The 24,478-nt window shown below is 43.1% G+C and overlaps 2 protein-coding genes across 2 annotated transcripts in view; one reads left to right on the forward strand and one right to left on the reverse strand.

Annotated features, from left to right (window-relative positions):
• Positions 1–2,241, forward strand: part of rab11a (RAB11a, member RAS oncogene family) — a 6,677-nt gene extending 4,436 nt beyond the window's left edge. Inside the window, exon 5 of the mRNA XM_076155577.1 lies at positions 1–2,241. This exon is cut by the window's left edge and continues 529 nt beyond it. The gene's annotated coding sequence lies outside the window, so the exon portion shown is untranslated.
• A 2,003-nt stretch (positions 2,242–4,244) lies between these two features.
• LOC143004575 (multiple epidermal growth factor-like domains protein 11) overlaps positions 4,245–24,478 on the reverse strand; it is a 60,777-nt gene continuing 40,543 nt past the window's right edge. The window contains exons 8-24 of the mRNA XM_076155575.1: positions 24,177–24,389; positions 22,642–22,816; positions 19,712–19,832; positions 18,539–18,702; positions 17,901–18,003; positions 13,860–14,006; positions 13,111–13,245; positions 9,903–10,031; positions 8,832–8,960; positions 7,663–7,791; positions 7,237–7,365; positions 6,897–7,130; positions 6,044–6,198; positions 5,608–5,674; positions 5,411–5,464; positions 4,556–4,789; positions 4,245–4,450 (exon numbers count right to left, since the gene is read on the reverse strand). Coding sequence (XP_076011690.1) covers positions 4,245–4,450; positions 4,556–4,789; positions 5,411–5,464; positions 5,608–5,674; positions 6,044–6,198; positions 6,897–7,130; positions 7,237–7,365; positions 7,663–7,791; positions 8,832–8,960; positions 9,903–10,031; positions 13,111–13,245; positions 13,860–14,006; positions 17,901–18,003; positions 18,539–18,702; positions 19,712–19,832; positions 22,642–22,816; positions 24,177–24,389 — 2,524 coding nt within the window. The remainder of the gene's footprint in view (positions 4,451–4,555; positions 4,790–5,410; positions 5,465–5,607; positions 5,675–6,043; positions 6,199–6,896; positions 7,131–7,236; positions 7,366–7,662; positions 7,792–8,831; positions 8,961–9,902; positions 10,032–13,110; positions 13,246–13,859; positions 14,007–17,900; positions 18,004–18,538; positions 18,703–19,711; positions 19,833–22,641; positions 22,817–24,176; positions 24,390–24,478) is intronic.

Genomic DNA, 24,478 nt, shown 5'->3' on the forward strand with positions numbered 1-24,478 from the left:
TGATTGTTTTTGTTTTGTTGTTTTTTTTTTCTCCTCTTCCTTCTCTTCCATTTTGTGCCCTTGTTGATTTTTCTCCTCCATGTTTTTTTTAATGATCTTTTTGCTGTATTGTATCATATATTTACTACTAGGTATATATAAATTTAAAGCACATTGAAGTTGCTCTGATGTTTATTCCTCTATACAAACTCCTCCTCTCCTCATTTTTAGGCCCCGCCCCCTTCTCCCCCTCCCTCCTTCTCCCCCCTCTCCTCTTTAGTGCAATGTACTGTTTTTTGGATGTATGGAGCGCAGCAGAGCAGTGTGATCCCGACCGCTTGATTATATATGAGGGGAGGGAGGGGAGGGGGTGAGCTTGCATGTGTAAGCGTTATAGCAGCTTCATCAGCCTGTGTGTGTGTCCAGCGTGCGACCAGTTCAGATCGGCTTGGCATGTTTTTGTTTTGTTTTCTTTAATAAGAGGACGCTGTGCTGTGCTGCATGTTTTTCTAACGGTGAAGCGGCTCGATCCGGAACTAGGGGATGGAGATTCAGGCTGTCACCATGCCGACGAAAGCTCCTGTACATTCCTCACTGAAAACAAATGTCTGTCCCATTTTATCTGTGCGCGTGTTTGTTTGTGTGTGTGTGTGGTAGAACACGGGGGGCAGTGTCGTCGCCACGGGAACGCCGAGAAAGATTTTCTATTTGAAACCCTTTTGGCCTGTTAGGACTCCGGCGCCGACACAAGGAAACAGTACGCATACATGCTAGCTAGATTGTAAACATACATGCTGTGTACGTGAACGCAACTATGCAGAAAAATAGCACAGAGCTGTTAAAAGGTTTTTTTTTTTAGGTGGGCTAAACTCTGAAGCTAATGAAGGAAAGAAAAGGCTTAAATGGAGTTAGTGACGTCACAAACACTAAATATTAGATGATAATTCTCGCATGTAGCCACAGCACTAATGTTAGAACTGCACTTGAGGAAATATCTTTGACTTTACTTTGTTTTCCACGAGCACGAAACTCTCAATCTTGCACTGATCCTCTTCAATTTGCTTCCTCATCTCGGATTCCACTTTGTTGCCGCACACAGATTATTTGTGGCGGTGTGTTAGGACGGTGGCAACGCTGCTGACACTACTCCAAAACAACAACAACAATCTGAGCTCTTGTTGTGTTGAGCACCGCAGAACGCAGCACGTTACGCTCCGGCTCACTTCCCAAAGTACTTTCCTTAAATCCTGTTTCATGGTGACGTTTCTATGGTGACGAGTTCAAAGCAGGGCCGAACGCGCGAAGGAGTTAAGGAAAGGAACTTTAGGATTCGGCCTCACCCGCTCCTTTTCTCGCAGTGCCTCTCTCACCCTCCATACCTGTCCACAACAACGCCTCCTCCTCATCCTCCTCATCCTCACTGTCTCACGGCTTCACGAGAAGACGGGCAGCTGTGTTTTTTCCGCGTCACCCCCTCACATAAAGCCTAAATACACCGAGCTGCCTCCGACTGCTACACAATGCATGGCTTTCTGTGCAGCTCCATGTTGTGATGCCTTATGTAGCCGACATTGTCATTGCGCTTAAGGGTTTTGGAGTCTGCAGGCTACAGCTTGGATAAACACACTGAACATTCTTGTGACCTGTCCAGTCCATTACGTCATAGATGCCTCGCTAACCTACTTGCTAATACTCAAGAGTGTGTGTGTTCTGTTGAGTTTCCAGGTTATAGCCGTGTCGGTGTGTGACGGTGTTAGGCGGACATACATAAACGATGCCTGAGCTTGGTGTGTGTGCGTGCGTGTGTGTGTGTGTACGGCTCTGGAGTGTGTTTGAGCCTGGCTGGCAGTGCCAATGGCGTTTGTTTGAACAGACGGCGCTGCCAGCCGAGCGTCTCCAGACACTCTGACAGTCTGTGTCCAAGTGATTCCTTTCTTCTGAACAATGATTTCCGATCTTATTTCACGTACCTCCATTGTTCCGTGTGTATGGGTGTGTGTGTAGGCGTGTGTGTGCGTGTTTTGTTTTTTAAGGAGTATGATTTATTTTCCTTTTTTTTAAAACTATATTGAAATACTACAACTGACTGTAATTCCAGTGGAAACGTGCAAGACATCATTTCAATGAATCTGGAGAGTTCAATGTGAGGGGGGAGTCCAAATGAATGATTTTATGTTTGTACAGATTGATAAATTGTACAATTTTGTCTATATCTTAAGTTATCAGTTCATCTTAATAAAGCGCACCAGTCATAAACCTTTATTTGATGTAGTGTATGGATTGTTTAGAAGCTGTCAGTCATTGTTCGGACCTCCTTTCCTACAGAAGAAGTTTGAATTTGAACCTAAACAAGACAACAGTTAACATTTCACATATTTCACATAACAGCAGTATAATGAAGTTAGTTTAGACTCTCATGCTTGCGACTTCTGCAACAAGCACAAGAGAGTTCAATATGAAACCTCTTCCCTTTTAGGTGCAGACTACATGATGATTGGCAGGGCTGCTCATAAGATGTATGCCCGTTAATGTGGGTATGAACTACATGAGACCACGATCACACACTGATACATCACCAAACCTTTGTCCAGATACGTCAAAGGGTTTGACGAAGGGAGGGAAATAACATCCAGGAGAGAAGGAATATCGATTCTATGAATAAAGGTTACAAAGTTACAGCAGCGCCACCATCAGTCCAACCCGTACCTCTATCCGATGCGTTCTCCCCTGGATTACGTCCGACCTTCTTCACCAAGCTTCAACCGCGTTAAGTTCATAACTGGTAAACATCTCCTACACCATCGAGTGACCAGCAGGACACCATGATGACACCACCGCCCTGAGCTACCACAACTTTATTGACGAGGGAGAAACCAACCAGGAGCGCCGGATACATCTAGGTTCAACTTTGGACAAGCGGTAAACAAAAGACGTGCAAGCAAGACGACAGAGGACATAAAAGCAAATGGGGTCAACGCATGGAAAGTAAGAGGTTTACATGGGATTGTCAACAATGTCCGAGGTTATTGCTGTTTAGCCATGGACCAAAGTTGTAAAACGGTGATGGAAACAGATTTGGAGGCTTTGAAGTTAAAGTTTCTGCATGTTTATAGAAGCTTTCTGTGATCTGTTTGGTGAAGAAGTTCCTACTAAACCAGATGGAAACAAAACAAAATCAACAAACAAAGCATTCAGGGCAGTTTAGGACCTGTGGGTTTGAATTATCAGATACATTTCTCTCTGCGTTCATCTCCCGGTCTGACACTTTGACAATGTGCAACACTATATTACACTTAGAAAATAAGGGAAAAGAACAAAAAGCAGAGCGAAAGTGTCTCCTTTCAGTTAATGTTGGAATAGGACCGGTTTGGAGCCTTTCCCATGTTGAACTAGTCAGATGCCGATAATGAAATCTCCTTCAGAGAGTGTAAGGGTTTGCTATTCTATCTCCAATCATCGTTGGCATGCATGAGTATTAAGATCCACGCTGCAGAAAAGCCACAATTATCACGAGTGTAAGGTAAAGGCGTACATCCATTACATCACTTCTTCTACAGGACGTACAAAAAGACTTACATTTGGACCCGGTAAGGATCTAAATATGTACACCAGATAAGAAACGTGTAAAAATAGCAGAACCGTCCAGGCGGCACAGCTCTGACCTGCTGGGTGTTTAGATGCATTGTAGTAGTTTGGTAAATCTTCACATTGTTTTCTTCCAGAATATTAGAATATTAAAAGTCTTTTTTGCCGCAATTGTCTGTGATCCCCCCCCCTTCTTCTTCCTCTCTTTGGCACATGTCCTCTTCTTCATGTCCTCTTCTTCAGCTCCCTCACAATGGGTTTGAAACGTCTGGGCTGAATCACAACTTTGGATTTGTGTTATTGTGACGTCCTTTCGCTTTTCATCCGTCTGAGCTGGAAGCGAGTCAAAGAGGCTGCGCTCACAAAAACACAGACTTCCGTGTGTTCACGTGTGCGTCAACGTAAAGTAGATTCCCTCTACTGACATTTAGCTTGACGTGGGGAATTTACAATACAGCACAAATACGAAGCATTGAAAGAGTTTACCTATAATACAGGGATGAGATATCAAACAGCAGTCGAACCCACGTCAAACCTCTTCACTGCCACACACACACACACACACACACACACACACACACACACACACACACACACAAAATAGATAAAAAAATTCTTGACATGTTTTGTTCACATTTGTTCGGCCTGGCTGTAGCTCCGCCCCTCCCCTCCCCTCGTCCCTAAAGCAGCGAGCTGGCGGGGCTTCCGGGCAGCGACGGGCTGTGGCTGTGCAGGATGAGGCTGTGACTGTGCGAGGGGCTGGGGCGCATGGGCAGCACGTCGTAGTGGCTGGGGATGTGGCTGTTCCTGGGCAGGTCGTAGGGGTTCTGAGGGTAACTAGGGACAACCATGGTGCCGGAGCCCTGCAGGATGCTGATGGTCGGCTCTGAGTGAGAGAAAAGGGAAAATCAATGAATAAACCTCCTCACAACGCTCCAAACATTGCCTCCACTTTACCGCCGCACATTTCCACCCCTCCTCTCCTCTGTACCTATATCATAGACGTTCTTGGTGCTGCCGGAGGCGGCGGCGGCAGCGGCGGCGGTCGTAGTTAGGACGGCGGCGGAGCGGCAGTGTGCCGAGTGCTCGTGGTGAGCCGGTGACTTCATCTCCACGTAACTGCTCTCCGAGTGTTTACACACCACGCCGGGCTGGTCGTTGATGGTGGCGTAGGGGTTTTCGCTGTTGATGGAGCAGGTGCTGGACAGGGAACCCTTCATGTAGTCTGAGAGGAGAAAGGACACACAGAAGATCATTCCTCTGTCATTTAGACTCTGCTTTGATGAAACAGGTTCACTTTCCACCTCCGGACACCAAAGCTTCATGCTAAAGAACCATCTGTAATGATTCAAAGCAATTGTTCCAGGAAAGAATGTACATCTGTGAAACTGCATTAGGAAGGAAAAACAAAGTGATGAGGAAATACACAACATTCCATTCTGGTGAGGGAGTGATGTCCCTGTGTGAGTGGGGAGTGAAGGGGTCAAAGCAGGAGGAAGAACACAGAGGAGAGGAGTCACACTGTGGGCCTGCAGACACACAAACACACAGCAGTGAGCTCAGGCGGCTGCCACAGCCTCATTCAAATGAAATACAAATCCTGTCCTGTCCTGAGAAACAAGCTGAGCAACCTTGGATGTGTGTGACCTGAACGCTTCCGCTCTTCTTCAGCGCGGCTCCACGACAAAACATGCAGCCGTCCAGACCCCAGCACATGAGTTTCAACACGGGGAACAGTGTGACAGAACAGAAGGATTGAGGCTCAATAATGCAAGAGAGGCAGTGATTGGCTGAGGGAAGTGGTTCAAGCGAGAGTCAGAGGTGGTGATGTCACCTCTCAGTGTACCTCTGTAGCGTGGGTCCACATGATAGCTGTACCGCCGGTCCAGGCAGTAAACACCTGCACAGGGAAACCACAGATGAACACGCCTGAAAGGTTTAGTAGAATTATAAAAGAGAAGACTGTGAATCTTTAAAAACGACAGAGTGAGTGAAGCCATGCAGGAATTAGTTTGTAAACCAAAGACATGAATCCGTCCTGACCCAGCTCACTGAGGTTGCAGTACGCCCCCCAGTCTGGAGCGCTGTTCCTGTATCGCTTCTTCTTCATCTGGGGAACACAGAACACACAGAAAGCATTCACATCTCAGGACCAAACTCATTAAAAGCATCAATGGTTTAGAGAAATGTGTAAATGGATGATAGAACTTTAATATTAGGAAAAATGGAAATCCTAAAGAAATCAGTTGCATCACAAATAATATTAATGTAAGATACACTGTTTTAAACTGTAGAGTAGGACTTTCAAGAGTGGGAGTGTGTAACCAGGTGTGTATGTTGATGTAAACATGTAAGAGAAGGTCTGGGTCAATTGAGGATTTGTGGGTTTTGTCCTCAACCTTTTGTTTTGACACTTGGACACAAATCAGAACGTGTCCTCTCTAGGCTTGAGGCTTGAGGTCTGAGGCTTGCGTCTCACCTTGGCGGCGGGTCTCTTGCAGGGCTTGGCGTAGTGAGCGGCGTAGGAGCACGGCCCCAGCGTGTGGTAGCTGGGGTTGGAGAAGCAGCGGCCTACAGCGCTGTTACTGGGAGAGGAGTCTGTGGAGGAGAGGAGGCCTGTGCAGTGCCGCACTGCTGTCACCACACAGCAGCAGTGCAGTGCAGTGACACAGACACACACACACGCATCACCACACCCCACCCACACACACACGCGCGCACGCAGCAGCCGGCACAGGCTAATGCACGGGCATTTGCATACACTTGCGGTGCACCTGTGAAATGGATCACGTGTTTATACAAAGCAGCAAATCAAAATGAAGTGATTCTCTTGAACGCTTGAACCTGGAGGAGGAAGAGGTTTCCTTCATTCATTTCTACACGTCTGCATATTCCTGTTGAGGTGGTGGAGGCCTGAGAGTTACACAGCCACTCCCTTTCACAAACACATAGCTTAGAGTCTCACTGAGGGAGGAATAAGGATGTGTGTGTACCCGGAGGAGATGTGAGGAATAACATCAACACATCAGGGAAACATTAAAAACATTTCCCCCTGACGTTGGGAAGAGAAACTGACAAAATGAGAGAAAGTTAGTTTGGTCTGGGCCTCTTTCAGACCGCAGCTCCAAACTCTCACTCTCCCTCCATGATCTTTGTATCAGAGATATGTGATACAATAAAGTCCTTCAGTTGATCAAATTATTGATTTGGAGAGAATTAATTGAATTAGTTTAAATCTATGGAGCAGTGGAATAAAGGCATATAATATGAAAATATAGAATCCAGTATGTTTGGGCTGCGTTCAAAGCAGCAAACACACAGATGCCTGGTACCTGAGAGTGTGTAATCAGTGGAGTTGATGTGCAGGGCGGGGGTGTAAGTCACGCTGGGCACCGGGTGTCCTTTCTCTCTCTGCCGATAGCGGAACCAGAACACCAGACCCAGCATGGCCATGATGAGCAGCAGGAGGAAGATGATGCCCAGGACGGCGCCTGTGGACTGTCGCTCTGAGGCCAGGGCCGGGCTGATCTTAGTGTACGGGTTCAGCTCCTCCATCATCAGAGCCGCTGAGGAGAAAAGAGAAATTCCATTGATCATTTTGTCCATTCAATGTCAACAACAAACAAATGTGAGGCTGATGGATCTAACTCCTGTTCTCACTCCTGTTCTCACCTTGGTCACAGCGGATCCCTTTGAACCCGATGCTGCAGTAGCAGGTTCCTGTCACGTAGTCACATGTGGCGTTGTTCATACACTCACACAGCTGCTGGCAGCCGTAACCAAACGTCCCCGCAGGACACTCTGGACAGGGGAGCAGAGGGTTGGTGTGTTTACATTTATTGTAGTTTTTTTTATTTGTCATAAACCACAGATGTATATCAAAATCTGCAGATCCAGTTTATCAAGAAATGTGTAAAAAAAACAAACAGTGTTCTCTCTGGTAAACTGCACTTTATGATGAAGAACAATCAAAAGAATCATGACTCCCACTAAACTGGTATCATTATATTGTAACAATGTGGTAACGGCTCATCTCCCCACCCCCACTGGTTAAACTCTGTAACTCTCACAGTGAGTATAAAGTATGGAACCACTTACTGAGCTCACAGCTGGGCCCGATGAAGCCCGTCCTGCAGGAACACTCTCCAGTGATGTGGTCACAGTCCGCTCCGTTCTGACAGCGACACACTTCAGCACACTGGGCGCCGTAGAAACCCATAGAGCAGCCTGCAGAGCGACACACAGCTCTACTACTCCATACCTTACATTTCCTTACATATCCTACACTGGGTGACACAGAGGCTGGACTGATACACTGCAGGCTCTCAGCCCCCCATGGAGCTGGTTTGACATCACCTTACATTATTTGTGAAGAGAACAAATAAGAAGCACACACACACACACCAGTGGCTCCCTCTAGCTGATCGGGCCTGAAAATGTAACATGAAACTGTCACAGCATTATAGGACACGGGCACGAGAGAGAAGGAATAAATACCTGCCTGTTACTCCCCTGCTTCTTGTTTGATTTTTTAAATAAGTAAATATATGAAATGAAGGTAAATAGATGAAATAGAAACTTTGGTTTTCAGTTCTGTAAATGAGATGTTGATTTTAGGAAGGCTTGCATGAGCATTTCTATCATCTCCTCTGTAATCTGTGGTCCCAGAATCTGCACTGAGGGGAAATACTTTCTAAATGTTTTGTTGTTTGGCCACAGAACATATTTTGCAATTCAGCAAGATTCAAATGAATTTATAATAGAACTGTAGGGAAGCAAAAGGCCCAAACAACAGAAAACACATCCAAAAAGTAAAAACAGTGCACAAAAACTTAATTTGAAAGATTTGCAGCTGATTGATGCTGAGCGGCCGTTAATGTGCACGGCTGTTTTGTCCTCATTAAAGGGGATCGTTCTATGTAGCTTCTGAATCAACCAGGGTTGTACAAGTCTTGTGCTGCTGTTGTCCACAGTATTGGAACGGCTTCAGCAGTACTGACGCTAAAATCAGTTTCTGCGTCTCAAAAGAAAAGAGTATATGGAAGGAAAGAAGGAATGTTTTGACTGGGAGAGGGAAAACACCTTAAATTAGCAATTTCAGGGTGCAGTTTCATTATGTGCCACTAGATGGGAGTGTAGATTAGAGTAGCAGAACCAGACACGTTTGCTAATTCCCCTGATTAAGTTCTCTCACAGCTCTGTGTGTGTGTGTGTGTGTGTGTGTGTGTGTGTGTGTGTGTGTGTGTGTGTGTGTGTGTGTGTCATACGTTGAGTGCAGTAGAGTCCTGTCCATCCTGGGCTGCAGTTACACTCTCCATCTGTGGCGCTGCACTGGGCTCCATTGTGACAGTTACACGTATGGATGCAGTCTGGACCCCAAGACCCCTGAGTACACGCTGTCAATACACACACACAGGGAGAGAGGGGGAGAGAGGGGAAGGGGGAGAGGGAGAGGGAGAGAGAGAGAGTGAGTATTTGGAGAAAATTACACACGTCTACTTAAATACTGTGCTGTAACCTCCATATTTATGAGAAGAAGTATTATACTGAAGTGTAGAAGTACCCAGGGGTGAAGATAAGCCAGGACAGTCTGGTACGTTTTTCATGACCAAACCCACACACTGTATTGATGTCATTTGCACTGTGTGTGTGAATCATTAATGATTCAACCAAAAATTCTAAACATTTTTGTTTGACTGACACATAACCAGAATATTTGTGATTTGTTTTCCTGCCTCCTTTCATAGTCAAGTATCAGAGCAAACAACAAGAAATGCAGCATTACTGCTCTTCATCATCTCTGTGTGACCTCCATGCATACAATAGGATCCACTGCCTCATGTGAAGGCTTGGCTGGGCAAAGGAACAAGAGCTGCAAACTCATCAAGACCATTACACACAAGAGGAGAACTACTTTAGGCCTCTGAGACTCATGTTTGAAGTGTTTTGCTTTGTTGTGCTTCTCCCACCACCAAAATGTAGTCTCTCTCACACACACACACACAATGTTAACAGCCTGAGGGCCGGAGGTGACAGGCATCAGGTCAGTCTTTGTCTTCATTAGCACTCGCAACACACAAGTGATAGAGTGACTGTGATTGCTGTATTCAGTGTGCAGTGGATGATTAATGCCAGAGGCGGTGGAGCGTTTGCCTTGAGGTTTGTTCAGGATGTCTCCTTCTGCTCCGTGCTCGGTCACCACAGCCTCACCAGGGTGATACAACATGCAAATCAGATGAATTTAAACTGGTTTGTCTTAAGAATGCAAAGACGTGAAGCTGACAGGAGAGAGAAAGAAAGAACAGAAAGACCGTGTGTGTGTGTGTGTTGTGACATACGTTTGGAGCAGTCGTCCCCGATCCACCCTGGGTAACACTGACAGGAGCCGTCAATGGGAGTGCACGTGCCGTTGTTTGTGCAGGAACACAGCTCGGCACAGCCTCTGCCGTATTTGCCGCTGGGACACACTGTGGGAACGCACGCACACAAGTCCATTATAACGCTATAATGAGGTTGTTATAGTTCAGCCATTATTAAACAAAAGTCAACGGACACAAATCACAGTTATAATACAGGTCATAAAATATGGATGATGCTCTTTGAAAAGCAAACACGCAAATTGTTCCGGTCCGAGTCACGATCGCAAACAAATGGTCGCAAAGTTTGTTGGGGATGCGACCTTGACCGCCGCCTCACACAGGGGCTCGGCTCGGGCTTTTGGTTTTTAAAGATGAAATGTAGAAGTCGATAGTATTTTGAAACGCAATTATGTTACATCTATTCCAAATGTTTAACCATTTAAAATGAATTTATTTCAAAGTATTTAAGATGACTTTGAAATGTGAAATAGATAAAGCAAAGAAACACAACTATGAGAAATAAAAGTGATAAATAAAACATTGAAGTGAATGAATAATATATAATATATAATAAATAAATACAAACTCTAAAAACTGATCTCAACTCCTGTGCTTCTGTTTTTGAAATCCTATGCAGGACACTTTCATTTAATGTGAATGTAGTTATTGACACATTATTCCTGGATTGAAACAAAGGCACAGATGACAAACAGTGAAATGAATCCTCACTGCTGATGGCTTAGACTGTAATGTGATGAGGGGAAACCAGGCTGACACACAGACACGAGAGCAGCAAGAAGCTTTCTGCTAAATGACTTCACTTTGCCCACTTCATCATTTTAGGGGAATGTATGTGAACAGTTGCTTAAGGACGTAATGTTTCTGTTTTGATCTTTCCAAGTTTCACTGAATCGTAGGTACATTAGTGAATGTACTTATTGCCAATTAACAAATGAAGACGTATCACTTCCTTTCTATACAATACTTCATGGCCGTCCTCAGTTTCAACTGGAAAATGAGAGGTAATGAAGTTATAAGAATGTTTTAAAGCTTCTCTACATAATATCTGTTTTATCTTTTTGGCTAAGCACTAAAAGTGAGTCTGAGAAGGAGACACATTGCATTTTAAACAGCACAATGTTATGAATATTGCAAAAGGGGCCTTTAACTTGACCTTACCTCATGATATAGAACTTTAAAATGTTTAATGAGTTAAGGTTTTGTATAATATATCATGATACAGTATGTGCTTATATTCAGCTTCATAAAACATTACGGCTCCCTTTTATTTTTATGAATGTGTGCTATTTCTTTCTAATGTTAATGTTTAGGCAGGAGTTGAATAGCACACATACATTACACCCTATTGCATAAACATGAACTTTCAGAAGCATTTCCCTGCTTTTCTTGAACATAAAACATCAGTATCTTCATTAAATACATTTCACATCTCTGTGTATAATATTCATGCGTCGTGTTATAATGAAAGAATGGAATCCACGAGGAGCCATAGTGTCTTTAGCTTTTATGAAGCCGACGCAAGTTCTTGCAACACTTAGATCAAAGCGCAGCCCGATACTGTACATCTAAACAAGACAGGAGAGTTTAATGAGCTTAATTAACACAAGATATTAACTAGCTCCCTTGTGATGATCTTTTAATTTATCAAACAATTCAATGTTTCATAATACCTGATAACGTGTGTGTGTGTGTGTGTGCGTGTGTGTGTGTGTCTTGGTGTCATAATATGATGGTTATAAGAAGCCTCTTTGGTTTGTTCACTGTGGGATGGTTGAGCATATTTACAACAGCTGTAAAATAGAGATAGTGAATGCACGCTGAACTAAATGTTTGTAATTTGGCGTGGCTCTATCACACGTTTTTTTTCTCCAAGAACTTCATGAGCGAGATTGTCTGGATTCAAACATTTGTGGCACATCTGTGTGACCTCTGTGAACCCAGGCCTGGAGAAGGGGCAGGAAGTGCATGCATGGAAGCCTCAGGGTGTTTAAGAGTGGTGACTTCAGAGAACACAAGATCAGTGGTGTGTAATCATAAAACAATTTCAGTGTTTTCCTTTTATGATCTTGAACCGTTTCTGCCAGAAAGAAAGAAAAAGAGAACAAAGTGTTGAGAAGCCTTTTGTCTTAGACTTGTTTGTACTTATATCTTTGGAGATGCAACAGACCCTTTGCCCAGTTAACCAGATGAGAGCATTATCAAAGTGTGTGTAGCCAACATATCCTTCAAACGATGCGAGCACCCTGCTACAGAGTACAGAGACTCTTACCCTTTATTCTTCTCTTGGCTTTTGAGATCTTTTGAATATTGGTTGGCTACATGTGGTTTGCAGATCACTGATCCCTAACATCCAGGAGATTTGTAGCCAAGATTTAAAGCTTATTTCATATCTCTAGAATTCTCATAGTCAACCGCTATAGAAGGCAAATGTCTGCAGACAAGTGTAGGCAGGTTAGCAATTGTGCTCCGACAAATTCCAAACGAATGAGTGAAGTGGAGCCTATGCGTCTAGCCATGTGACATTTCCTCTAATCGCAGCCAGCAGGAGGTTTAAGTGGAGGCAAAGTCAAAAGACAAAGGTCGCGTCAGAGTTCTCGCACAGAGAGCTTGAATCGCTGCGTTCCGAGCTAGAAAAATCTACTTCGTATGCCGAGTAGTGGGGCCTTTACCGGCTCTTCAGGCAGTTAAAAGCACCCGTGTGGACGTCTAATTCATCTAGACTCACCCGGTTATCTATGGGGCTGCTTAAAGATGCAGCGGCCAGCGGAATGGCTAATGTGGGACAGGGCATAACTGAGGCCGTCTTCATGTTTAATGATGATGAATATTTCACACTTCTCTGTCTCTTCTTAAAAATCCACTTGGCTTCAAACCTTAGGCTAACCGTCTTTGTGTGAGAATTAACACCTGGTTGACCGACAGGGGAGCTAAATCACGCAGCATGAGAAAAATACTGAGGAGGGACGAGAAAAAGATGAAAAAGGGGAAAAGAGTTCTAGGTTCAGGATTCTTTTTTTTCCCTTCACATCATTACTCAGCTTTTACATCTCTTCAAGCTGCATGCACACAATAGAGATCTGCAATGGGCACTTACAGCACCTTTAACCTCACACACACACACACACTGACACAGCGCTCATTACTAACACATCACTGACAGACTGACCTTGGTTGCAGAGGGAGCCGGAGAAGCCGGGCAGACACTCGCAGTGGCCGGTGACGTGATGACAGGCACCGTCACTGTGGATACACTGAGGACAGGACTGACTGCAGCGGTGGCTGTAAAAGCCGGGGGAACACGCTGCAGAGGACACACACACCTGTTTTTGTGATTACCTCTCTGATCAGTCGGCTCTTTTTAATCACAGGCTTCACGGTTCACTTCGTTACAATTTCAGCTTCATCTACAAGCCTTGCATATATGAAAGCTTGTTACACGCTGCCTTCACTGTTTGAATACTGCACACGTGTGTGTTCTGTGCATTGTTTCTCTCCCCTCGGGAAACGATAGCTTCCTTCCGCCACTGGCCCTTCTTATCAAACGTCTTTCTTCGGTCTTCAATTTGGAATAACTGATGTCACACTAAGTGGTGAGACGAGCTTGTGCTGTTTCTCTCACGCCACAGGATTTTTCTAAATGAAGATACTATAATTGGCACACACACACACACACACACACACACACAACAATGCATACATTTTGAAGGATGCATGTACAAAACACTCCTGCTAATCTAACTAATCAGATCTAATCTAACTGGAATCTGGGTCACTTTTGTGAAAATAAATCTGTGCTTCAGTGGAAAACAGCAGGGGGCACAATTATATTGACTGCTGCTTAGTTATCAAAGTACAGTGCTACATGCTGAAGTGTGTGTGTGTATGTGTGTGTGTGTGTGTACTCTGTGAACTTACTTCGTCGACAGTTAGTGCCACGGTACCCCGGAGTGCACACACAGGTGCCATCCTCTGGGGAGCAGGAGCCTCCGTTCTCACAGGTGCAGCTATAGGAGCAGTTGGGCCCCCAGTGTCCCTCCTGACACACACTGTCACAGTGGACACCTGCAGAAAACACACAAATGGGTCAATACAAATGGAAACATGCATACACTTTTTAGCCTGTGCAAAAGCAAAATGCTTTGTTTTAAGCTGCCTGCGTTTAAGTGGTGTGTGAGAGAGAGAACATTAGTAAAAGGCATTTTGAGGGTAAGTCCGAGCTGGAGGTAGCAGGATGGAGGAAGAGAGTGGGGGAGGGGCGCAGAGAGGAGGGATGTGACAGAAAGACAAGCGCCAAAGATAGCACACTTCTTCATTCTGAAACTCCTCTCTACTCATTTCCCTGTCACACACACATTTAAATGACACCAAGGAGAAGAGCAGGTACAAGCAGGGAGGAAGCTCATTCATTCAGCCCCTATCCCTGAGAAATATGGGACATAACCAACATCAGACAGAAAACACCTGGACTGACTGCAAAGGACGGGAGCTTACTAAAGATCATATCCTCTTATCTCCTGCATCTGATCCTTGAAAGACACTTACATTTCCCTCCGCAGAAGGTGAGAGAAGCAGACCACCTACACAAAGGTGTTATATATGTAAGAGGTAATGCATCATCAGCAAGTGATGAATGGGGAAATAAAGCCCGTGAGGGTGATACAGAAGATTTAATTTAGCACAGCACCGCCCAAACGCTCTGGTCTTTCTCAAGCTGATAGTGATTTGTCCCAGCTGATGTTTGAAAAGTGGAGGAAATTGATAAAAACATGTACAACACTGTGCTATGATTCTTGTAACGTGGTTGTTTTTAGGGACTTATACGGTCACTTCATAGCTGTGACACACAACACTGAGCTCAGCCTTTGTCCTGCAGGGTGGATGTCACTATGATTGTTTACGTCTCTCACGTGTGGACAAAGTTAAAGAATGTCACAAGTTACCATGTGCAAGTTGGAGCAGTAAGACATTGGGAGGGTTCAGATGACGGTCACATTGGTAAATATCCTACAGACTTGTTGTTGAATTACTATTACATTCCCTACCCATACATATAGATGACTGTTTCTTAGTTTGTTTATTTTCATTAAATTCAACACCTTCATATGCCAGATGTACATATTGGTCTTTTTTAACTTGGTGGGAAAATAAATAATGATTGCACTGTGAATCTAATTAGCCTAATTCTTTGTCCAAATTGCTCTTCTAATATTAAAGAGATGTGGAGAATTCTAAGCAATTCTGTAGTAAACACACCAATCATTAACATTAATTATACTGCTACAGGTCTCAGCCTTTCCTTGACACATTGTGCGTGCTGCGGCCACTAAACTGCATTGTGGGATTAAATATTATTTGATGTGCACAAATATATTAAGGCAAAAACTAAATTCTCACTTTGACCTTTATTCATTTAGTGAAGTGTCTCCCTCTTTCATCAGTCTTGCATATGTGTATGTATGTGTGTGTGTGTGTGTGTGTCAGTTTGTCTACACAAAAGCTGCTGCAGAAAGGATCAGAGCATTCACTGCTCACAGAGGACACACTGGAGACTGCCAGGCCTATGAGACACACATTACATTAATTTTTAAGCTACTCGACCACACTCTCTCTCCCTCTCTCTCTCTCGCTCTCTCTCTAGTCTGGTTCATCTACAGCCCATTAGATACTTCCTTTGACACGGAATGTAAGAGAATATGAGAGTGCGGCACAGGCAGCCATTATAATTCAATCAATAAACTACCTCTGAGCTATAAACTGGGTGAAAATCTGAGACTGTACGCTGTATAGTTAAAACAAGGGTGTGTGTGTGGTGGTGGTGGGGGGGAAGGGGGGGGGGGGGTAGTGAAGAGGAGAAGTTGGGGAAAGAATATGAAACAAAAGAAGGCAACACGTAAATCCCTTATTCCACTCAGCCCCAAAGTTTTGCGAGCATGTAGAAGTTTTAAAATGAACACCTAGTTACAACTCCCTGATGACAGCACCACTGAAACAAGGCCCGACGTCAGATTGGCACAAATCGTATATTAATACATCTGACCCAATTTATCTCAACATTGTGGGACACTCACAGCACTTGGTAAATGTAAGGGAAGGTACCTCGTAAAAAAAGATGCAGTGAAATTCTTGAAATTCTCTGTTCCAAGTTTCAATTTCCCTCGAGCGGATTATTTTGCTGTTTTGACAAAGTTACAGGTACTTCACTGTTTTCAAATACCTTTTTATGAGCATAATGCATGAACTCTGAGGTTCTCCAGTCTACCAGCAATGAGTTGAAAAACACGAGTAAGCTGAAAAACATGTAAACTTCCTGCTGGGGATCAAACTGTGTGTAATTTGGGGTGAGACACTGTTATCTGCTGATCCATGATGCTGCTCAGAAGAAGTATTAGAAGAGATTACTTGTTGTCAACTTTGCCGAAAAATGTACAGTAGGCTGACTGACTGACAGAGGTCACAGAAAGTTCAATGCCAACTATAAAAATGAAATAAAGAACTACTAACCCAAAGCCCAAGACAAACAACTTACCTTCAGAACAAATGTGATGATTGTTGTTCAAACTTAACATAAGTAGTCACTATCAAGTTTTGGTTTGACCTCTGATCAAATAATCAATTTGTATATTGAACTCATTTCATTACTAATTCCCCCTCTGGCAGTGAATTAAAATTCACTTTCCATATTCATCAGCTCTCAATCAATTATCGCTCATTACAAGTCTACTGATTTACAATTAGGAGTTAAATATGCAAGGTTACCACCCAAACACAACAGTTATTAATGTTTATTATGAAAAGCCTGACACAGATGAATACTGCTGTGGTGTGTGTGTGTGTGTGGTCTGACCTGCTGTCTCCCATGATAAACTCATATGGAAAATGATACCCATTCATTAACAAACTCCAGTCAGCTTTTTTATGTTTCCATGGAGCCAACTTTCAGTCAGAAAGCGACTGATCTTGGAGGTCAGCTTGTATCTGTTTAGAAGTTTTCCTTGGTTCTTTTTCCACCATAAGAACAATCCTTCTGTTCAATGTGGGCTCAGATTTCCTCTTTGACTCCCTGAAACGTTGTGATAACATCAGATCCTGTGGTCACAGAAACATCAAGCTGCTTGGAGATGCTAGCCTTTGCCTCTGCATAATTTGCTAATTATTTCCATTGTCCATGGGGGCGGCAGTAGCTCAGTTCATAGGGACTCAGCTTGAGAACCGGAGGGTCGCAAGGGCCGCATGTGATCTGACCCAATAAAGCTTCTTCCTGTTCTCAGGGTGGCGCACACAACAATACAAACAACACAGGGAGATCTGTTCTCCATTTGAATAGGCTAAATGACTGAACTTTAAGAATGAAAACACCTGGGATACTAAAGAGTGAAACTAGTCTGCTTGAAATGTCACTACAATACAATTAGTTAATGTATATATGTTGTGAGCATTTTCATTTGCAAAATCAATCTCTTCTATTAAGTATGGAATAAACAATGGTGGATGCCAATTACTTCTGTCGGTTTCAACTTGTTTGAGAAAAAATTGTGGGTTTTGGCAACACTAATACCAGGCTATTGGTAAAGCATTGTAATGTTTCACTGTGCTTCTTCACTCTCTTGCTGCATCACTGCTGTACACTGAGAGAAAACGGGGCATTCTCTCAGGCCCCCTCTTGAAAGGCCTGCTCTGTTGAGGTTGGCCAGGCGTGTCAGGCCTGGTTTGTAGGCCAGTAAATTCACATGTGTTGCGTAGCGTTTTCAACATGCTATGGAAAGGATACATCTAAAGCTTTCAGCCAAACTCAGGATCAATGGGTTTGTCTTACTAAATGTATTTCAGGCAACAACTTCAAGTTGACATTTTGACAATGTTCAACACAGACTCTCTACTATATAATACTAAATATGAGGTGAAAAGCACAATTTGTTTCCTTGTTTTTCCGCTGCAAACCTTGGCAGCAGCACTCACCCATCCATCCTGCCAGACAGCGACAGGAGCCAGTGACAGGATCACAACCTTCTGCGTTGACACAGTCGCATTTCTCTCTGCAATCCAGCCCATGTGTTCCCTCCTGACAACAGCAAGAACATGTCAGGCAAAACTATGTTATTACAAACACTGGTGGCCTCTCTATGGAGCATAGACTTTGATAAATCATACACTGTGCAGTGTTCTGCAGAAGATGCAAATTTTCCATCTTGTTTAATCTAAATAAGGAAAAATAAGTTTACATCATCTTCCACTGAGGTCATTAGTGCAATACATTCTGTAACTGCTTGTGTGTGTGTGTGTAAGTCAATACTTTTGGTGTGCATGTGCATGTGGGTAATCAATGAATACATAAAAAGCTGAAGAAAAAGAGCTCACTGATCCAGCACAGGACTGATCATATTGGCTGATATTGGCTTGTTACAGATACACTTATATTAGCAGATATCGACAAAGAATTTGCAGCAAGAAGTTCCCCAGCTCTATTTGACTTATATACTATATCATCCTCATTTTTCTGAATTATGTTGTATTTATATTTTTATCATAACAGTTTTTTGTTGTGCTCTGGAAAGAATGACTGATAGTCAGCTAAGATGTGACTGATCCACACTCACAGGACAGGGAAGGTCACAGTATTCGTCCCCCCAGCCTGGAGAGCAGGTACAGGTTCCGTTAACAGGATCGCAGGCTGCTTCGTTGGCACACTGACACGTCTGGTTACAGCTTAGGCCCCAGAACCCGCTGGAGCAGGGGATGGAGCAGTCTACACCCTGCCAACCTGAAGACACACACAGACCACCAGCTTATCAGAGGAAGCTTATGTCAGTTTGGACAAGGACCGTACACTTCTGACATCAACAGTGTAGAACAGAGAAGAGTCGAAGAGCGAGGAAGGAATTCTGCAGCATCATGGGGGAAACGTTGTGACTGATTTTGTAATATACCTATAGGCGCTATGACCAAACTCATTCAATTGTTGTAAGCATATGCCGAAATGTACTATAAATGTTATAAAACTTGATGTTTCTTTACTGAACCAAAGATGTGTTCATGGGCCCAGTCTTTCTTAGTGTTGAGTGGTGTTTCTGACGTTATACCAGTGCCTTAAGGCAGAGTGGTGAGTGGGAAGACTTTGACTTTCAAAGACTCCCTCTTCTTTCCTCCTGCACCCCAGTGTTGACATTACATGACATAAGGAGTGATTCAGTAAAAAGTGGTATTTTAGGGCTCAACAGCTGAACTATAAAGCACTACATTTCAGTTTATATTGTTCTGTTCTTTCTTTCCAGCAGGCACAGTGAAGTTTCATGAAGCTAAAATGGTAAAACAGTAAAAGTAATATATTAGCGTGAGACCTTCAGAATCAAACAGTGAAGGAGTCTTTCTGCTGCCATTCAACAATCCTGCAGAGGAAACTTGATTGTTTTCAACAGGCAGGCAGAACAATTCATTTAACCGAGAGCAAATACACCACAATGCACTGCAGCTACATGTCAGACTGTAATGTGAATTAGAACCGGCACTGTTATTCATCTGCCCTCTGGAGACAAGAGTACGCTTTTTATTTTATTTTCAGTGCAATGAAAAGAACATGAAAAAAAATCTGAATATTTCTCTTCACTGGTCCGGTTTGTTTGGATCACATGATCAAGAATTGAGAAAGTATTCTACTTTAATTTGATGTTCTGAAATTGCAATTGGTTAGAAACCATGTTCTATTTCTCTATGTAGTCTTAAAGGTAAATAATAAAAACATTTCTGGGAAACAGAAGCAGAACAGGCAGAACCTTCTTTACAGATGCAGAATCCGTCGATGTGGGAGCAGGAGAGCTCGTTGTGACAGGAGCAAGAGGAGGTGCAGTTAGTCCCGTAAAGTCCTGCAGGACAGCTGAGAGAGCAGTCCTCACCCTGGACACAGACAGAGAGACTGAAACTAGGCAGGGTGGTTATAATAACTACAATAACAATATAATAATAATGATATTCTATGACAATTCTATGACAGAAGTTTTGTCCATGTGCAAATATATCAACCAGGAATTGATTAGGTTTAGGACTTATGAGGCCTTAAACACGTCTTGTCTTTTAGCTCTATTAAGAAACCTTTACAAGTATACATGGATTTTGTTCTACTCCCCTCTGCTCAGTTACTGAATGAAGATTGTACAGTGTCCAGCAGGTTTTTAGGATTTGTTATAACTTGACTGACACTATCCGCCCTCCCACAGGGGAAGCAGCTCATCTTTAAATGCATTGAAAGCGCATGGCTGCATTAAATGTGACAGTGAAAATGCAGCAAACAAGCCCATGCATTATGAAAGAGAGAGACAATCATCAGTGCAGGTGTCTCTGCAGAGTAGCATGATGTCTGTGCTTGTCTAATCAATAGGGGACATGGCCAGAGCTGCTAGACAGACAACTTGGCATAAGCAGGGTGTGTTTCCTTGCTCTGCATGCAGCGATAGCAGCATCCACACAACCTGAAGCTCCGGCTCACTGTCGCATTGATCAGGACCTTCAACATATAAACTCTGCTAATTAAAGCTGCCGGCTTCCAACCTGCCGCCTTTAAATTGCTATTAATCTAATATTCACAAAGCGAGCCACATGTGTAAAGACAGAGACGAGAGGAGAAGCCTTATTAAAAAGTTGGTGAATTAAGGACTTGTTCAAAATAAAGTGTCGGCTCAACGAAGAAGAATTTCCCAGTGGAACAACGATCGGCTAACAAGTGACCTCGGGAATATTAAATATGTGTGGATCAATCCACTGTGTTGTTACCATGCAGTCTTAAATTTGAACCATAAGGTTCACTTCACAGGCCTATTGACTCGTTATACGATAAATATCGCTAAATATCTCCACAATGCTTCAAAAGAAATCATTGAGTGACCTTGTTCACACCAAAATGACCTGCGAGTGCTACTAAAAGGCCGTGGAGTACCGGTTTTATGTCTGTATTTTTATTGCTGTATTTTATTACACCTTCACTTTACATTTTAGAAATGTACTCATGAGCATAAAAAGAAATGACGCATCTAGTAAGGTCAATCATTTTACATTTAATGCAATATCTACAATTAAAACTCTGTGTGTAATAAATTTTGCTCTGTTTTATTTATTTTGTTTTTGACATTTGAATTCAAGGCTCATCTAGTAGGAAAAGACGAGCAGCTGTCATCGATCTTAACAACAATGCCCTTATGTTTTTGTTCTTTGACAGTAACTAGTGTGAAGTTTTGTGGATATGAATACATATTCCGCTTTAGAGACTACAAATAACAATTAAAAACACAGCATTTCTAGATGTCAAAGATCAGCTGTGACAGTTTTATGTATTTCCATAACACACTGTTCTGTGAATACTCAGTGGCCAGGGCAGACTCACTGGTCACACTCAGTGACCACTTAACACCCTCGGAAAGGGTTTTTAACTGGATGGCATTGGTTTGCACAAGTGTATCTAATAAAGTGGCCATGAGTGTATGTTCTAGCTTGCATTTCCATAAAATCAATCACACTCTGGTGGATTTACTCGTCTTCAACACGTCCTGCTTTCATCTCATCACGCTCCCTCTGGTGTCTCGTCTGCACTCTCTGCTCATTGGAGTTGAACAGTTGAGCAGATCTCCGGTCTGCTGATAAAGATTTTGAGTTTTTGATTCTGAGTAACGCCTGGCTGACACTGGACTCTTTGAACCTCCACATCTGAACAAGTGAAAGTGTTCTTTAGATACATAACAACTACAACTTTCTATGTCTCGTTGCATCCCAGCATATGGTTCCCTCAGCGTACCCACGGCCACGGATGATGTCGCTTTAGATTACATCCTTTATATTATATACCCCCCTTACATGCAAACACTTTAGGGTTTAATGCACACACACACCTACTATACATACACACATATATGTAGGTCCCAAAGTGCACACAGACACAAAGGGACTAAAACCAAAATGCTTCTGCAGCCTGCTTAGAGTTTGGAAAAAGTTTGAAACTTTCACATACAGCACACACACACCATTTTACTTCTCATATACACACAAGTGACCTAACATCCATATGCTCCATTTATTCTTTATGTTGACCTATATCATAGGGTGCACACCTGCAGTAGCCTCTCCATTATAAGCCGTGTACTCCGCCACGAAACCTGCGGAGTCAACAGCTCCTGATAAATTAACCCCAGCATGTTATCCGCTTCAGAGCATGTTCTGCACCTGCTGCTGCACAGCTCCACCGTATTAGCCTTGTGTTTTTGAGGAACGAAATATGTTTTAGCCCAGGGGTGTCGGCAGATAGGTTGGCTGACTGACTGTTCACTTCTGGACCACTGCAGTTTTACAGGATTTTTCGGTTATTTGGGGAATAAAATTGTAATAATAGGATAAATATTCAGATCCTTTACTTTGATAAATGTGGTGATGTCACAGTGGTAAGTGTGGCACGATTTAAGAGGTAAACGTATTGCATTCATCATTTTACAGAAATAAAATAAGCAAGAATTAGCAGCCAAATGGAGCAATGAACAATGTAGAATAAGAAGTATAAGATTTCACTTTGAAATGTGGTGAAAAAATACTGAAAGTCTCACAAAATGGAAAAACGCAAGGGAACCACACTTCCACCAAACCCTTTGTTCCAAACATTAAGTCATCCTAATTTGAATGTAATGAGATTAACAGTGTCATAACAGTGTTTTTAATTTGCACTTACTATATATCCTGGTGCACACACACAAGCTCCAGTGGTACCGTCACAGTCGGCTCCATTAGCGCAGCCGCACAGCTCTTTGCAGCCCTCGCCATAGTAACCTGATGGACAGGTCTCGTTGCAGTAAAGCCCCGCCCATCCCGCTGCACAGGTGCACTCCCCTGACAACGGGTGACAGCTGAGAGAGCAATGAGATTTGAAGTTAGTATACCAGTCTGTATTTATGGTGCAATATTTTAAAACATGTATGGCGAAGGAACAATAACAGCCCTGAGCAAACAAACAGATACCAATGACTTATTAAAATCTTTTTGAAGGGGTTGGCTTGGTATCCTGGGGAGGGGTCATGAACTATGCAGACCGTCACAGCAAGAACAATAAGGAAGGTGAGGTAAAGAATGCAATTTTACAAATAATATCTCATCTAATAGCCTGGATATCCTGATTTTAATTCAAAGAACTGGCAGAAGTCCCTCAAATCGGATTGAGTCATAAGCCAGAAACATACAGGACATCTACAGTACAGTCAATGTGGTGGGGCATAATTAAGTGAGGGGTCATCCACCTGCCATGGTTGGGGCGAGCCTGCCAGATACCTTCTAATAATACATTATAATGACAAAAGAACTGAATGTTTACTTAGAATTTTTTTGTCAACACGTTGCATTAAAACCATTATCTGGATAGCAAAGGTGGATTTCATTTAAATGCTAATTTTGTTGTCCAGATGGATTGTTAATTTTTCTAAAGCAGGAATGATTCCACACGTTTTTGGTTACCCCTGCCAACTACTTGTACCCAAAGCAACCAATTTTTTTAATGAAAGTTGTTGACAGGCACGACCTGGGAAAAGCAAGCTTGATGAATTAAAGATTTCAAGAAGACAAGCATCAAAGTACGGAACGTAAAAGAGTCAATGTTGACAAAACTGAGACAGCAAAATTTCTTTCAAGATTCTCAAGATTGCTTTTTAATGTACAGTGGCTATTAAGTCTGTTAATAATACCATAGTTCCTGCATTGCCCATTTCTGTTCTAATATCTGTAGGTCCAGTTACAGACTAAATCAAAACATAAATACAATTCTGAGCAGAGTCTCCTTTCGGGCTATAGCAGTCTGCACTAAGTTCTTCTACTCCGATGGTTAGGACAGCATGTTATTTTGCCTGAGAGGCAAAACTGGAGCCATAAATAGTCCTAAAAGTGCTCCTCTCACTGCTCATGAAGCTCTTTGCTGTGAGTGAATGGTAAAAAGGCAATGTGTATGAGTGTTCTGGGTCTTTCACAACCCCCTGTTATCTGTATTGTGATGACTGGACTGATTTTAGTTTACACATGGAGTGGAGGAGTGGGAGAAACTTCTATGATCAAAGTAATGCTGAAATATATCAAAGAGAATATGAAGTTTATTGAAGAGCTGTGTGAAAGCAGATGTAGCTCTGTCACATGTTTACACCACAACAATATGCAAAGATTCAAACCTTGAGATTTTCCCATCAACACAAACTCTCTTTGTTCTCGGTTTCACCTGTTCAGTACCTGAGTGTGTTTGAGGCATTGCAGGGGCAGTATTTGTCACAGATGAGGCCGTACAGTCCGGCGGGACAGAAGCGGTCCTGGCAGCTGGGACCCTTAAAGCCTTCATTGCACAGGCAGGCCCCGTTGATGTGGTAACACTTGGCCCCGTTTTGGCAGTCACACTTATGGGCACACTGGGGACCATAAGTGCCAACCGGGCATTCATCCTGGCATCTGAGTTGAGACAAGGACAGCAGAGATGGCACAGTGAGAAGGAGTGTAAAAGTGTGCTGCATGCTGTCTTAATCTATGTGACAGTAACC

This window comes from Genypterus blacodes, unplaced genomic scaffold (genome assembly GCF_046128005.1).
Source record: "Genypterus blacodes isolate CSIRO-AG114 ecotype Tasmania unplaced genomic scaffold, CSIRO-AGI_Gbla_v1 ptg000067l_1, whole genome shotgun sequence".
NCBI lineage: Eukaryota > Metazoa > Chordata > Actinopteri > Ophidiiformes > Ophidiidae > Genypterus > Genypterus blacodes.